This window comes from Melitaea cinxia, chromosome 5 (assembly GCF_905220565.1).
Source record: "Melitaea cinxia chromosome 5, ilMelCinx1.1, whole genome shotgun sequence".
NCBI lineage: Eukaryota > Metazoa > Arthropoda > Insecta > Lepidoptera > Nymphalidae > Melitaea > Melitaea cinxia.
Window position 1 is genome coordinate 13232779 of NC_059398.1, and position 15557 is coordinate 13248335.

Genomic DNA, 15557 nt, shown 5'->3' on the forward strand with positions numbered 1-15557 from the left:
AGTCTGATTCATCAAGTCCCTCAAAATACTCAGTTGTAGCATCGATCACTTCCTCGTTGCTCTCAAATTAAGTAAATAAAGTAAGTAAAACTCGTTGCTCTCTTATTACACCTAAGCCTAAAAATAGTTTGGAGTCAAACATTCTGTATATGAGAATATATGTTCTTCTCATCCTATTACGCAACGCTATATGTACTTATGTATATTTGTATTATGTATGTATGTATAAATGAACATGACACTAAAACTCTACTATTTAGATAATAATAAAAATTGCAAAGAATATTAGTAAATACTATCCAGGGATTTTACAGATATGACATATCGGATACGGGTATGCAGACGGATATTTGAATAATATTAATCCTGTTTCAGTTACGGTTAAGGAACTCCATAACGTCCCTAGTAGGTACCATTATTAGCAGATATATTAAAAATTACCCGTTTACACTCGCTAGGTGCTCACTGTCTTGCTCACTGCAGTAAGCTAAATGTAAACCTGACAATTACAACCATCTCAACATTATACATAGTATCAACAAAATAAAACAAAACACTATAGTGTCCCTAATCACGCTATTGTGATAGAAATTGATATGATTTTGTATTTATACTAGATATAATTGCGACTTTGTTCACGTTTCTCATCTCTTTCGACTACTTACTTATACGATACAGAACGTACCTAGGTAAGCCGTGACGTATGAACCGTATGTTTAAAGATTTCTGTTTCGAGTTTCAACTTATTTTTGACGCTTTTCGTCAATTGAATATCGGTAATTTAAAATAATTAACAATGATAACTCGTATCTTTTCATAAATTTCGTAACCATTAATGGTTAAAAAGTGGTATGATATACCATGCCATAGCTTTTGGTGTCGTGTAGTATAAATCAAAGACTATTACGCTTACAGCAACTGCCTCATTTCTTTGTAGTGGCAACTTATAACCTAATGTTTTAATTTCCATAAAAAAATCTAAAGTAACGACTTTGAAAACGGACAAATAGACTCTTACAATGGTGTTACTATGACAGGAATAATAAGTAAAACTCTGGCGTCTTAATGTAAGAAAACCTTTGAACACAATTATTGGTATCCACTCATAAAAAACTAACCTCTCGTACTACTCGTTTTCGAGTTTTTTTATTATTATTACATAGGTGACACAAAAGCATAGGTTGGGTCCGTCTGATTTAGCGGATACCGTAGGGCGTAGCTTATGGACGCCAGCAACGCCAGGAGACAATATTTTAATTTATTTAACGTTTATAAAAATATATCTATAGTATTGGAAATACGAGTATATAACTGTGATTGACTTTCTTCGCATCAGTTGTCTACAGCGTGAAAGTATACTGTACGATAATACAACGACATCCGTGAAAATAGTAGGTTAAAGAACTTTTACGTGAAGACCAGATCTAACTGTATCAAAATATCTTAATAGTTCTATAAGCAAAAATTAAAGTCATCTGATGAAAAAACCCTTGTAAAGTCATTAGAAAACTTTTGTTATTTAATCGATTGAAAGAACGAAAGTATAAAAAGAACGATTAGTATACCTACATGTACCTACTACGTTTTTCCATACTATAGGTATATATTGATAAAAGTTAATTAGTAAAATATATGTAAATGGGTTCGAACATTTTTGTATGGAGCCTGGCATATCTAGCCGTCGCCATCTTGATTTTTTTTGTGTGTCCTCTATCCAAATATACTACTTTTACCGTGCTCTGAAATTTTGAAAAAAAAAAGATGGCGGCGGCTAGATATGCCACAAAGGTTCGTACCCCTTTAATCTTTCCCTGTGATATATGAACAAGTCTTCTTTCTGTATTTACCTAAGGTATCAAAAGTTCCTTCCTAATTGAGTATAAAGAAAAATATTTTTTGTCTAAAACGACATAACAGCTGAAAAAGTTATACCGTTTATTTTCTATACTTGTACATATACCTAAATATCAAAGTAAAGTCTAAATTATATGTTTTTAAATTGTCTGTTTTAATTTTATTTATCCATCGACAATTTGAAAAAAATCTATTTACTTATCTATAGTATTGTGTAAGCAAGCAAAATATTCTGTAATCATTACGTACTTGTTGTGCCACTAAATGTTGCTTGTGAGTAAATAAAATGAATATGAACTTGGAGATCGAAGTTTTTTTGTCCAGTTTAACATGTTTCGGATTATTTATATTTGTTTTCACTTTATTGGTCAATATTTAGAAATAAAGAATTTGTATCAAATAATGGAATTGAAAGAGCTCATAAACGAGATAAGCAAATATATTTTTTATGCAAAATAGAACCCGAAAATTTATCTACCTGAGCGAAAACAAAAAGTCTTTGTGCTGTCTTTTTCACAATAAAGAAAGCCGAATTCCTTAACGTACGCCTTGCCTTTTTAACTCATAAATTGCAACGACAATATTTAAAAAGTAACCTCACTTGAATATCTTTTGGATCTAAGTAGCAGTAGACTGATCATATAAATATATTTGAGAAGGTTTTAACTACAAATACGAGAGACTCGTATAGGCCATCGCTGAACTTAAAAAAATGTTTCATTTACGTTTAAAGTTCTAGATTTACCTAATTATTTCATTTTTTTCGGGACGGTAACAGTACAACTACAAGAACTAGTTTATTTCAATCACCTATAGTAAAGAAAGTCTTCTAATAACATTTTTCATGGCTGAGACGAAGTAGGTACCAAGGCAAACACCAAAAATTAATTGAGCTTATTGTTATTAACCTTTTGAACGCCAAAGTCATCTATACTTGACAAGGGCTTGCGAGCCCTGTGCGCGTAGGCGACAAAAAACCCGGACCACAAAAATATTAAATAAAAAAATGTAAAAAATATTTCTAGTATTTTAATTCAACATTTCTGAAAATAGAATATACCAGCAACATTCAAGTATAAAAAATAAGTCTGTTAGAACTACACGTACTGAGGAATATTGAAATAAAACATGCATTCTTATTCCACGTAAATGGTATGTCCAGAACGCCGAAGTCGTCCATAGTTGACCGCTAGGAATGTGACGCAAGAGGTATAAATAAATAATAAATAAATTAATTAATTAATATTTACAACATACACACACGGTCATATGTTCCTAAAGTAAGCAACTTAATGCTTGTGTTATAGGTAACAGCCGACTGGTATAGTTACATTTTTTTTTTAATAAACAACATATTAATAATACATAAACAAATATATATTACACCCAGACCCGGGGTGGAAATCAAACCCACAACCCCCGGAGCAGAAAGCAGCATAGACGACACCCTGGTGACATCATAAGCGAATAGCGAGAAAAGTAGTGAAGTGCAACATGAGCGATACCTTAGGACATCGTCGCATTTTGGAAGGCGTCGATGATTTTAATAATATACAATTTACAAATTAAAAAAAAAACATTTTTTATCTAAGGTTAAGAGCGAAGATTACGATTTTCTTTCTCATTCTTAAAGTCATCTGGCAGCATCAAAATCATCTCTAACCCCCATAAAAACTTTTCTTCTGTGCTTAAGTTAGCCTACGCTTGTGTGCGCTAGACTCACGGCTTTGGTGTCGTAAAATCAAATGGCGGGATCTATTACTCAGTACTGTTTTAGTACTATTTGCTACCTAAGCAAAAAAAAAGTACTTCAGTAGTTGATCCGTTGAAGCAAATCAATATACCTAATCGGTGCGGTCGGTGCCAGCCTTAGTTTAAAAGAAATATTTATATGCGTTAAATATTAATGCTGGCACCGACACCTCTAAATAAATAGTAGGCATATTTAGGTAAGTATTTTAGATTTTTTTAAATATTAAACTTTTATTACTCCCTTTTTAGTTATTATCTAATAAGAAAAGTTACAAATTAGAATTTCCTTATTTTTTAAAAATTACTTTGTTTTACATGTATATATCGATTCGATTCGATATCGATATATAGCGTGCGGCTTCCTTGCGTGCAGCACAGCACGTCTCTAAAAGTAAGGAAGTTTGAAAACCGTAGGTCAGCTGCGCTGTAGTCATCCAGTCATGACAGTGATGTCATGTCGAATCCTGTCATATAGAAAAGAGTGTTGTGCTTTACTACGATTATTTTTCTGATGTTTGTTTTTTATTTATGTTATTGCAAGTATATACAACGAGTGCAAGATAACACAAGAAAAATATTGAAAAAATAAGCCTTCCTAGATTATAAAAGTAGCCATTTATTGCATAAAAACCAACAAAAACAAGTCACTGTGTGGTACTCGATAACGACTCTTGGCAACACTATTTTCTTCGTAGGTATTGTTGTTTATTTTATGCCTTGGCGTTATGGCGTACAGGGCACGGGAATGGATTTGAGGCGTGGCGCTCAAAAGGACTTGATTCAAAAGTTCAGTTTTATCAGTAGCTCGTCTATAATAATACAAAAGATTTCAAACAATCTTTATATATTATAAATTCTATTATAAATTTTAATCAAATTTGTACACCGTGTGCAGTTAGAGTGACAAATTTAATAAAATTTTACGAATGTAATACAATAAATTAGGTAAGCTATTCTTCATAATATACAACTAACGATTTGTGAGGAAAAAATACATTAAATATCAATTGAAACATCTATGTTCAGCTTTATCTTCAAATATAAAAACTTATTTTTGAACAATAAAATGTTATTAATTTTAAATATCCCGCCACAAAATGTAAAATGACAAGTTTGTCGAAGTTTAAATGTCGCGCCATATTAGATATATATGTTAGAAAGAGATGGATAATACAAGTCAGGTGCTGTCAACATTTACTCAAGCTACGGTTTTACATTAAAACGTGAAGTTATTCTAGTTTTTTTTTTTCATTTACACGTATAAAGGCAAAACTTTATATTATCTTTCATTATTTTTACACAAGTAATTACAACAAGTAAATACTCAATTTCTTTACAAATTAAACAATTAGATAAGAATTATTTAATTTTATTTATTATATAATTGCATGAAATAGTTAATTTAATGAGGCTTTTTAAACACCAATTGTGATTTTACTATAGCAGATAAAATATTTAATAATGATAATAAACAAGACTTTGATATGACAACCAACTTCTTATTATTATTATTATTTAGGAACCATCCATAAAATGGCCACGCGGAATTTTACCATTTTAGATCTCTGCCTTACCCTTTGCCATCCTAAAATTACACTTCAGTGACCCCACTAACAAAAATGTCGTCACAAGAACTAGTCCCCTCCCAATAAATGAATTTTTATCGTCACATTAACTTAGACGGTATCTTTTCCCCATGTTATTTTTCATATTGCTTAACAAAGAACTTTTTCTATCTTATTTGGGAACATATTTTATAGATATAGACGACACTTATTATACTTACTGCAGTATTAATTTAAAGGTTCTAAAAACATAAAATAAAATACAAAATCACACAAACTTATAAAAAATATATATAATAGTAATTAATATATGGATAATCTTTTCAACTTAAATATTACAAGTCAAATAAGACTATTAAGTGACATTTGCTTAGGGATATAATATTTAAAGAAAAACAATTATAAATATATAAATAAATAAATATCTACACAATACACACACGGTTGTCTGTTCCTAAATTAAGCAACTTAATGCTTATGTTATAGGTAAAAGCCGACTGGTATAGCTAAATATTTTTTTTTCGATAAACATATTTATAAATAATACGTATCTATATAAATATATGTATTACACCCAGACTCGGGGTGGGAATCGAACCCATAACCCTCGGAACAGATTACACCACAGTCTCGGAGAGAATTAATTAAAATAAAAGTTCTTCTTTCAATATAAAATAGAATAACAAAATATTTCAAACGATTCATTTTGTAAGTATTAACGGTTCAACGGTTGACGATATCTGGAAAGACACATTTTTAGTCTGTGGAATGTTGGTACGCTTGACGCCATATTACGCGCACATGCGCAGAACGACAGGTGGTCGCCGAGTCGACCCAGCTATTCCGACCGAACATCGACTTCTCATGCTCATCATCAGCCGCTATCGTACTCAAGCAAGAACGATATGCAGTGCTTTGTGTTGAAGTGGTCGTGGTGACATGACGTCTGTGTTTTAAATGTTGTAGAAAGTTTTAATCATTCAAAATTTTGTTTATTTACAATGAGTGTGAATTATGATAGTGTTTGTAGACTGTGCTTGTCATCTCAGTGCGAATTACTGCCGATATTTTCTACCACCAGTTCGGATGACTCGGAACCTCCTGTCCTCGCATCTAAAATCAAAGATTGCGTGTCCGTACAGGTTAGTAATACAATAAATATGTGTCAGAATGGTGTTTTAAGTGAAAGTAGACCCTTGGTGTACGTGAGAACTCGTCATCCGGCTCTGTTCGTATAATGACAGGCAACGCTGCGTCTAGGTGAAGATGTCGTAAGAACGTCCACCATTTTGTAATGTTCCCCGGTTATCGCTCGACTCATGGCCGTGTCGCGTTGCATTTCGTGCAGCCGGCTAGGGATAGCTCATACGAAGAGGGTCGGATTTGGCAATATTCCCTTAGGTTTAGCCGGGAGGTAATCTACATATCGTTAGTTAGGCATGGCGTTGGACATCGGGGGTATTGATTTATCGGACGACCAGGCCAGTGCAGCTCGTCTCTCGAGCGAGCGTCGGTGTCGGCGTGAGTGCGCTTTAGATGTGTGTGTGCTTATATCGAGCGGTAACCCTCGAGGGGCTCGCTGGTTGCCACTCGACTCGCTTCTACTTATTCGGTCGAGAAGCAGGCGCTCCGTGTCGCGCGGTTTTACCTACGCCTACCTACTTAGTTTCTCTTCGCGCCATTCAATATAGTCATGAGGCGCGGTTCGGCTAATGTATAGGGAGATGATGAAGCTCGCGCGTGTTTTTTGGCTTCAATAAAATGATTATTGCGCATTATTTTTTCAGATAAGCGAAAATGACGAACTGCCAACCAATGTCTGCAGGAAATGCATTGACAATGTTAACAACTGGTTTATATTTAAGTCAGTATGTGAAAGGGCACAAAATAAGTTACAGACATTAATTAACAAAGACAGCAGCCAACTGGATGAGGTGGGCATTTATTCTTAATAATATGAGTTTTAAACATCTTGCTCCTGTCAGGCATTATTTATAAGGTTGCTATGTATTTCCAGGTCAAAATAAAAAGTGAACCTTTATCAGATGAAGCTTATGATGATGGAGTGGTTATTGATGGATCATATCCAGATAGTGAGGTATGTATTCCCATGTAAATAATATTGAATCATTATATTCTAATCTGAAATTATAATTTTAATAAATATGACTGATTTCATGTCAAGGACATTTGAAAAACACTTGCCATGTCAGCACACTACAAAGATCATTAAATACAATAATTCTGTAGTTATATAAATAATGTTATAATTACAATTACAGTGATTATAGGTCCGCTTAATTAATAAAATTTTCTCATTTGTAATGTAAATAAAATTATTTTATTGTATGTTGAAAAATTATCTTTATTGTATGTATCATAAAATAAATTTTTTATACTTAATTTTAGAATGCAGGCTCATCAGCTAGACTGCAGCCTGAAGGGCCACCTATTTTGGCTTCACTTGGACTTACACCGAGAAGTGATAAGGTAAAGATTAAGTGCCTAAGTTTCTTATCTCTGAGTAACTCAATTGTATATTGTTGATACACATAGATAGATAATATGACGTTTCACTTTTCACCCAGTAATCATCTATACGATGTATTAGTTTTAAAGTATTTAGGTCACTAGTGTGAGAATAGTTCAATTGAGTTAATTTCATCCACAGAAAAATATAGATCCACGCATGGATTGGCATCGAGTTCATGCTATACTGGATATGGTCCAAGAAGATGAGGTCATTGACTCCCTACAATCTATGGAGGAATGTGATGTAGTACATCAGTCCGATCATGACTCCGACTCTGAGACGGAGTTAAACAGCCATGATATACTAGATGACTTCATTGATTGTAAGAATGGATATGTGTGTAAAAATAGGAAAATAGTATCAAAACATCCTAAACTATCAATTACAGAGTCTGTGGCTAAAATAAAGCAAGTTACTAACTTGCGAAAACGAAATCATAGTTCATCCAAGAATTGTCCTCAACCGAAGGCAGCTTGGCAGTTGCTTTTTACTGATGATTTACTGGAACTGATTGTCAATTCAACAAATGAGAAAATTGTTAAAAATAACATGAGAAAAAATTTTAATACTACAAATGTGGTTGAAATCAGAACACTTATAGGAATACTATATTTCCATGGAATAATGCGACCTACACATCAGAAATTCAGTGACCTCTGGCATAATGAATATGGAATACCTTGTGTTCGGAATGCAATGGCTTTAGAAAGATTTAAATTTCTTCTGCAAAACATGAGTTTTGATAATGAGGATGACAACAGTATTGTGCAGTTTGATGTTATGAAGCGAATGAGGAAAGTTTTTGAAATATTTGCTTTGAACTGTAGGACGTCATTAGATGTCGGTAATTTAGTAGTTATTGATGAGATCGTAGTACCAACCTACGGTCCTTGTCCATTTCGATATAATATTGTGAAGAAAAAATTAAAATCTGGACTTAAACTTGTACTGCTAATAGATCCGGTGAACTTTTATGTAACAAATTTGGATGTTATAACTGACCCATACTTTGGATGCGATGAAATAACTACAAAATTAGTACAACATTTAGCTGGCACGGGTAGGACCGTGATAATGGATAGCTGGTTTACATCAATTTCATTGATGAATCAACTTAACACAGAGTACAAACTATTTAGTATCGGAGCTGTTAATCCAAAAGACGATATTATTCCACCAATCTTTTTATCTTGTTATAGAAAAGAAAAGAAATTCATCAATGGTTTTTTAGATACGGAGATGTCCCTCAGTTCATATGTGGATCAAAAATCAAAAGTCATCAATGTCTTGACAAATGATCCGAATTTCTATAAGAGATTATACAATAATAAGAGATCCGTTACTTCTCTGTATAAAAAATATCAGTCTTCAGTAGAAGTAATTGACGTTTTAATGCACTACTACACAACTATGCAGAACACTAATGATTGGACTCTTTCTTTATTTTTCACACTTTTAAATATTGCATCTGTCAATGCCCAAGTCATATGGCATTCAAATAATACAAGTGTTGTTCAAAGACGTGTGTTTATAAGAGAATTGGCATTGAGTTTAATGGAAAATAAGGAACAACTGCCTTCCTTTAGTAACATTGATGTGAAAAGAATAAAATTTTCTACATTTGAACACGTTGCCCAGTTTTATAAAAACAGAAGGCGTTGTAAAATTTGTTCACAAGTTAATAAAATAGATCGTAGAACCAAACAATTTTGTCAGAAATGTGGAACGTTTATATGCAGAGAACACACTATTACCATTTGTACCCCTTGCATATCCCCATAAAATTTCGAATATGTCATAATTGTAAGTTTTTAAAATAAAATATTGATATTTAGAAAATCCTTATTAAGTTGTTTTATAGTAAGAAAATAAATTATTTTTAAGCTTAATTGTAGTATAATTGATACAATTAATAATATTTTGAAATTAAATAGAAAAAGTAAAAGGTCATATTATTATCAATAATTATCAGGTGGGTTATTAAGTAAAATAATTAAGTGAAATTGTTACAAAATTTTTTGTGTATTTTTAAAAATTAATATTTACTTGGTACAATTTAATATTTTAGAGATGCAGTTTAAAGTACAGAAAAACTTTATATATTATATATGAAATGTTATATATGAAAACAGCTCTGTTTAAGACTAGCGCTCGGATCAATAGCAGAGCTCAACAAAAATGCCGCTGGAACCTTAAGCATGTTTAGACTTGTTGATTTTAATGTTTACCATTCAATAATAATATGATTTTACTCAAGGTCTAATCCATATGTATAATTGATTATATAATAATAATAGACCATTGAACTGTACAATTAACTAAATAATTTGATATGAAACATGTGATTAAAAAATGCATACTCTTTTCGTTTTGCTTATTCTTTTCAAAGGCAGCTTTATTATAGACACTTTTATTTAATAATAATCAATAATAATTTACTCTTTATTATACTCATAAAAATAAGTCTACAATTTATAAAACAATACACAAAAAGAAATGTACAACAGATGGTCTTATCGTTAAACAGTGATCTCTTCCAGACAAGCAGCGTGGAGGATATTATACATAGGATATTTATACATTTCTTAACAAATAAAAAAAGAAATGAAACAGTGTTTTAGATAGATAACAACATAAGTTACTTGTTTACAAGTTTATCAAAGTTAAATGAAATTAATTTACATCAAAAATTAAGTAATAAAGTTGTACTTCTATTTATATTTTAATTATTTTGGTAAATAAAGAGGCTAATTGTTATTTTATAATTTTTTTCCGGACATTTAAATTCTTTGTTGATACACGTTATTGAAATGTTATTACATTTTATATATAAAATTCTCATGTCACAATGTTAGTTACAATACTCCTCCGAAACGTCTGGACTGATTTATGAAATGTTGTGTGCTAGACTCGGGTAACTCATGAGTGAGTTATAGAAATGAAACATCTTTTCAAGTGAGCTAGTCTCTCATCAGCTCACTTGCCTTTCAAATATATCTCAAGCTCACTAGGTTTATAATTAATTTTCGAAATACTGACGTACTGAGCGAGAGTAAACGAGGCTGAGCTAGTGATCAACTCGATCGGACGATGGCGTTTATCACGTGAAAGAGAGAGATAGTTAGCTATGGCTCTGTATCTTTTCGATGTATATTTCACAAGGTCATAGACTCAATCATCTTGCTTTGAACGAGCGAAAAAGTATTTTTTGTTGACAACATTAGGTTGCATTTTGTTTGCCTTATAAAATTATTTCACTGAGCTAAATGAGCTGAAGACCTAAATGAGTGATATATATCCTAAGATCAAATATATCAATATATCTCTCTTCTTTTTAGTGATATAAACTTAGCAGGGCTATTGTGTGCATATCGGGTAGATCTGAGAATCGGCCAACATCTGTTTTTCATACCCCTAAGTTATAAGGGGAGAGGCGATTAAGGGGGTTAATAGCTTATATGGTAAAACAAAGTTTGCGGGGTCAGCTAACTAGTTACATTGTAAAATCTAAAGCATGATTTTTGACATATCATTATTTTATGATAAAACTTTCATTTCTATATATGTTTCATTGATTATTTAATGCTTCAACAAAATTTACTTTATTTTATAAACACGTTTATATATCATTTTTACAGGGTATGGAGAGCGAAAAAGACGAAGATTACGAAGGTGAAGATGAAATGACAGAGCAACAAACATTTACAAATATGCCTAACATGCCAGAAGTTTCTATTACCGTTATGCGCCCTACAGGCGAAACCCTTCATGCTCGCCAAGGTATTCAACAGCTTGCTTCTAAGGATTGCTTAGTGTGTGGTCGATCCTATAGATACTCACATAATGCTCGGCGTCATGAACTTACAGCACACAATTTCGATAGATATACAAATAAAACTGCAAATAAGAAGTCACATTCACATATGCAACCGAAATTTAGACCAAATCCTTTCAATCCTAAAGCAAGATTAATGCCAAATCCTATAAGCCACAAAATGCAACTTCATTCTAAATCAATGCCCAATAGAATGATGCCTCAAAAGATTGTCACTCCACCAAAGCCAATACCAATTAAAACTAATAAGGCTCAACAGAACAACTTACCATATCCGCTTCGTATAAAGGCTCTTAAAGACTTACAAATTAAGAAAAAAGAACCGCAGATATTGAAAACATTACTTACTGCCAAACCAGAAGTCCTGGTATCTGAACCTGAAATAATCAATTCGGGGCCCGAGAGTCCAGAAACATTAATTTCGGAGCCAGAGATAGCCTCTTTTCAAGTTGAAACGATCTTGTCAGAACCAGATGGCTATGTAAACCAACATGATGACGAAATTGATGAAGATAATAACCAAGGACAGAATTATGATACTGTTGATATGGATTCAGAGAATGAAATTGAAATAGCTCGACAACAAGCAAATGACGATGTCCAAGGTGATGAACACCTTGATGAAAACGATACGAGAGATAATGGACGCGATGAAAATAATATTGAGGACGTTAATGAGGATAACGAGAAAGAGCATCGCGATGATAATGGTGAGAGTCAAGATAATATGGACACGGAGAACAATATTGACGAAGAAGCAGACAATGTCGATAATACTAAGGAAAATGACGAAAATGGGGAAAATGAGGAACTTAACCAGGAAGACAATGAAGAAGACGATGATTTACCTCCCATGACCATTGCACCTGTTGTTGAAATAAACGAGGATATGCAAACAAATTCTTATAATAGTGATGGAAATGAGGAAGAACTTGATGAAACTGTTGATCCTAATGATACAGTTGACGGCGATGAAGCTGAAAAAGATGTTGATCCGGATAAAATTTACATAACTAAAACCCAGAGAGATTTTATTCTCAAGTACCGCGATATTATTGAACAAATAAATACTAAACGTTGTCTCTGTTGCCACAAAGAACACCCACGTCGAAAAGCTGTCATTCAACATCTACAGAAAAATGGACATAAAGTTCCTAAGCATACATGTTATAATTGTGTGGTAACCTTTACACACATAGGAGCATTGCTTAGTCATATGAGATCCAATACTTGTACTGATCTTTGGAAAATAATTTATAAAGAAAATGGTATCACTGATGATATCGTATTGGAAGACGAACCCAAAGACGTAAAAGTCCAATACAAAGATATTCTTAATGCTAGATCGTACGTGTGCAAGTTGTGTCCAGCCAAATTTCAATTGAAGCAATTTATAATGAAACACGTTCTTGATGTACATGAAGACGGTCAATCTCGTTTTCCACATTCTTGTGTGCACTGTGGCTTGCGATTCAAGGATAAGAGCATAGGTAAAAGACACATTCGTAATGGCGATTGTACAGTCGAAATTTGCTGTGAATTATGTTCAGAAAGGTTTTTAAGTTTGCAAGATTTTAACGAACACGCCGTAGCCATTCATGCTGGCAGTTTTGATCCTGACAATCAGAGTAAATGTGTCGATGGCCGACCTACAGATTGCCCTATATGCGGAAAGAAGAACAGTAGCTATCCGAATCTAGTGAAACATTTAAAAATTATACACAATGAGGAAAAACCACATCACTGTCAGCACTGTGATGCTAAATTTGAACAAACGGCCGATCTTAATAAACATATATATGTCGAACATTCTGATAGGTCATTAGGCATGCAAACCATTGAACCGGATATATCTCTTGTAAAAGAGGAAGCAGAAGAGTATCATTATTCATGCACTGAATGTAATGCTATATTTGAGACGGTCGATGCTTGGACTGATCATCAGGTAGCTGAACACAACCAAGTTGCCCATCACTGCGATCAATGTGAAAAGAAGTTTTTGCGTCCATCAGAACTGGCTGAACATAAAAATACCCACTTAAGAGTTAAATTTTACCCTTGTAACATTTGTCCCAACTCATATAGTACACCGCAAAAATTGTCGGAACATGTACAACAAGCTCACCCTGGAGCCCCTATGCGCACGCCTGGTGAATCTGAATTTTATTGTGACATATGTATACGATCTTTCAAAAGCCGCCAGGCTTATTCTAACCACATGCGTATTCACTCTAAAGTGCCTACAACTAATAGAAAACCTGGCGAAACAAGAGGTTTCGGACCTCAAATTATTGGAAAACCAATTCGTCATTTCTCTATGCAGCCTGGCTTTAGTCCGTACGTACCAAATGCACCTTACTCTTGTGATATTTGTGGCAAAGGATTTATGCACAAGAAAAACATATGGAAACATAAAAAGGTTCTCCACGCAGATCTTCTTAATGACAGGAACGATAGTGAAGAAAACACTATGCAAGCTTCCACAGAAGAAGATGAATACAATGTAGATGAAAACGGCGCAATTTTATCGACTCCCCAATTTAATAGTTTTAATTTTACAAATCTTACTAATAATATGCAACAGACATCACAAGACGCCTTGCCGTATTCTTGTGAAATATGTTACAAAAGATTCCCGCTAAGGACTAGTCTATGGAAGCACAAACGCGCTAAACATGGTATTATTAATACAGCCTCTGAAACACAAACACAGTCTTCGGGTGAAGGTAGATCGAGCTGTACTATTTGTAAAATAACTTTTTCAGACAAAAAGTCGTATTATAGGCACAGAAAAACGATCCATAAATCTACAGTTCAAATGTGTAAAATATGCGGAAAACCTCTTAATTCAACTTTAGAGCTTTATGAACATCTTAAAGCGGCTCATGCACGAGAGTTGTTGGGATACAATGCTAATCAAGGATCTAGTAAATCTCAAGACATGGGTCAAGAGATGGATGTAGAGTATGATGGAGACCAAGATTCAGCTGATCCCACCCAAGACTACCAAGCCCGTTATCCATGCGACACCTGTGGCAAGCAATTTGTCGGATTATTGGCTCTTCAAAATCACCAATGTATCAACCAGCTACAAAGCCAACCTCAGACATTTGATTGTGAAATTTGTCATAAGAGTTATACTTCTATTGCTGCATTGAAGAGCCATCGGGGTTGGCACTTGCGTTCTCCCGACGGTAAAGCCGCAGCCAATAACACTGGCCTTTGGATGCCTCAGAACAAAGTAACCAGTAAAGTGAGCAAACATGAAGTAGTAGAGACAGTCCCTAGGGCACAGACATCGACACCGGCGTCTATAGCTAAACGGAGACTACCTCCGGAGGTAGAAGTGACAGTCGTAAATCCTAATAAAAAACTTCGGTCGGACGACTCAGTCGAAATGGACCACCAGAACAATTTATCAGGTGGAGCCGAGGACAGGTATTGCAACATTTGTGACAAAGAGTTCACAAAGCGAGCGGCTTACCAACGTCACATGGACGAAGTTCACCAACCGAATTCCGTCTTTTGTCCCGTCTGCGACAAGAGCTTTACGAGGAAATCAACTCTGATCGTGCACATGAAGAAGCACTACGAAGGTGGGGAAGGGAGTTCCGCGCAAATGGATGACGACTTGCATACTTGTGACGTATGTGGGGCCCAATTCGAAAGCTCGAAGGCTCTGAATTCCCATCGGACTATGCATCATGGAGATGAATCAGCGGAGTCCGAGGACGATGGGGGAGCCCCCGCGGCGCCGCCTGGAGAGTTTACATGCGGTCAGTGTGGTGACGGTGTGGCCACCCCGAGGGACCTCATAGCCCACCGATCAATGCACGCCACCCCCACAAAATTCTTCTGTAACATTTGCAAGGTTTACTTCGCTCGAGCTCTCGACTTATCGTCTCACACGCGAGCCAGGCACTCTGATAACGAGAAAGTATTCTTCCCCTGTGCTATGTGCGACCGATTCTATATGAATAAGAAGAGTCTGCAACGGCACATCGAGATGGCGCACTGA

The 15557-nt window shown here is 34.4% G+C and overlaps 1 protein-coding gene across 1 annotated transcript; it reads left to right on the plus strand.

Moving 5' to 3' along the window:
* Nucleotides 1-6015: 6015 nt before the first annotated feature.
* LOC123653629 (zinc finger protein 91-like) lies at nucleotides 6016-15557 on the plus strand. The gene is made up of 5 exons (XM_045589623.1): nucleotides 6016-6313; nucleotides 6959-7105; nucleotides 7189-7269; nucleotides 7581-7661; nucleotides 11343-15557. Exons 1-5 carry the CDS (start codon nucleotides 6173-6175, stop codon nucleotides 15555-15557), a joined length of 4665 nt encoding a protein of 1554 aa, XP_045445579.1. The 5' UTR covers nucleotides 6016-6172.

Excerpts from the sequence above, each read along its gene's own strand:
- LOC123653629 (XM_045589623.1), top strand. The coding sequence starts at position 6,173 with ATGAGTGTGAATTATGATAGTGTTTGTAGACTGTGCTTGTCATCTCAG. Across the intron at positions 7,106-7,188 it reads ACAGCAGCCAACTGGATGAG|GTCAAAATAAAAAGTGAACC; the intron begins GTGGGCATTTAT and ends ATGTATTTCCAG. Across the intron at positions 7,270-7,580 it reads GATCATATCCAGATAGTGAG|AATGCAGGCTCATCAGCTAG; the intron begins GTATGTATTCCC and ends ACTTAATTTTAG.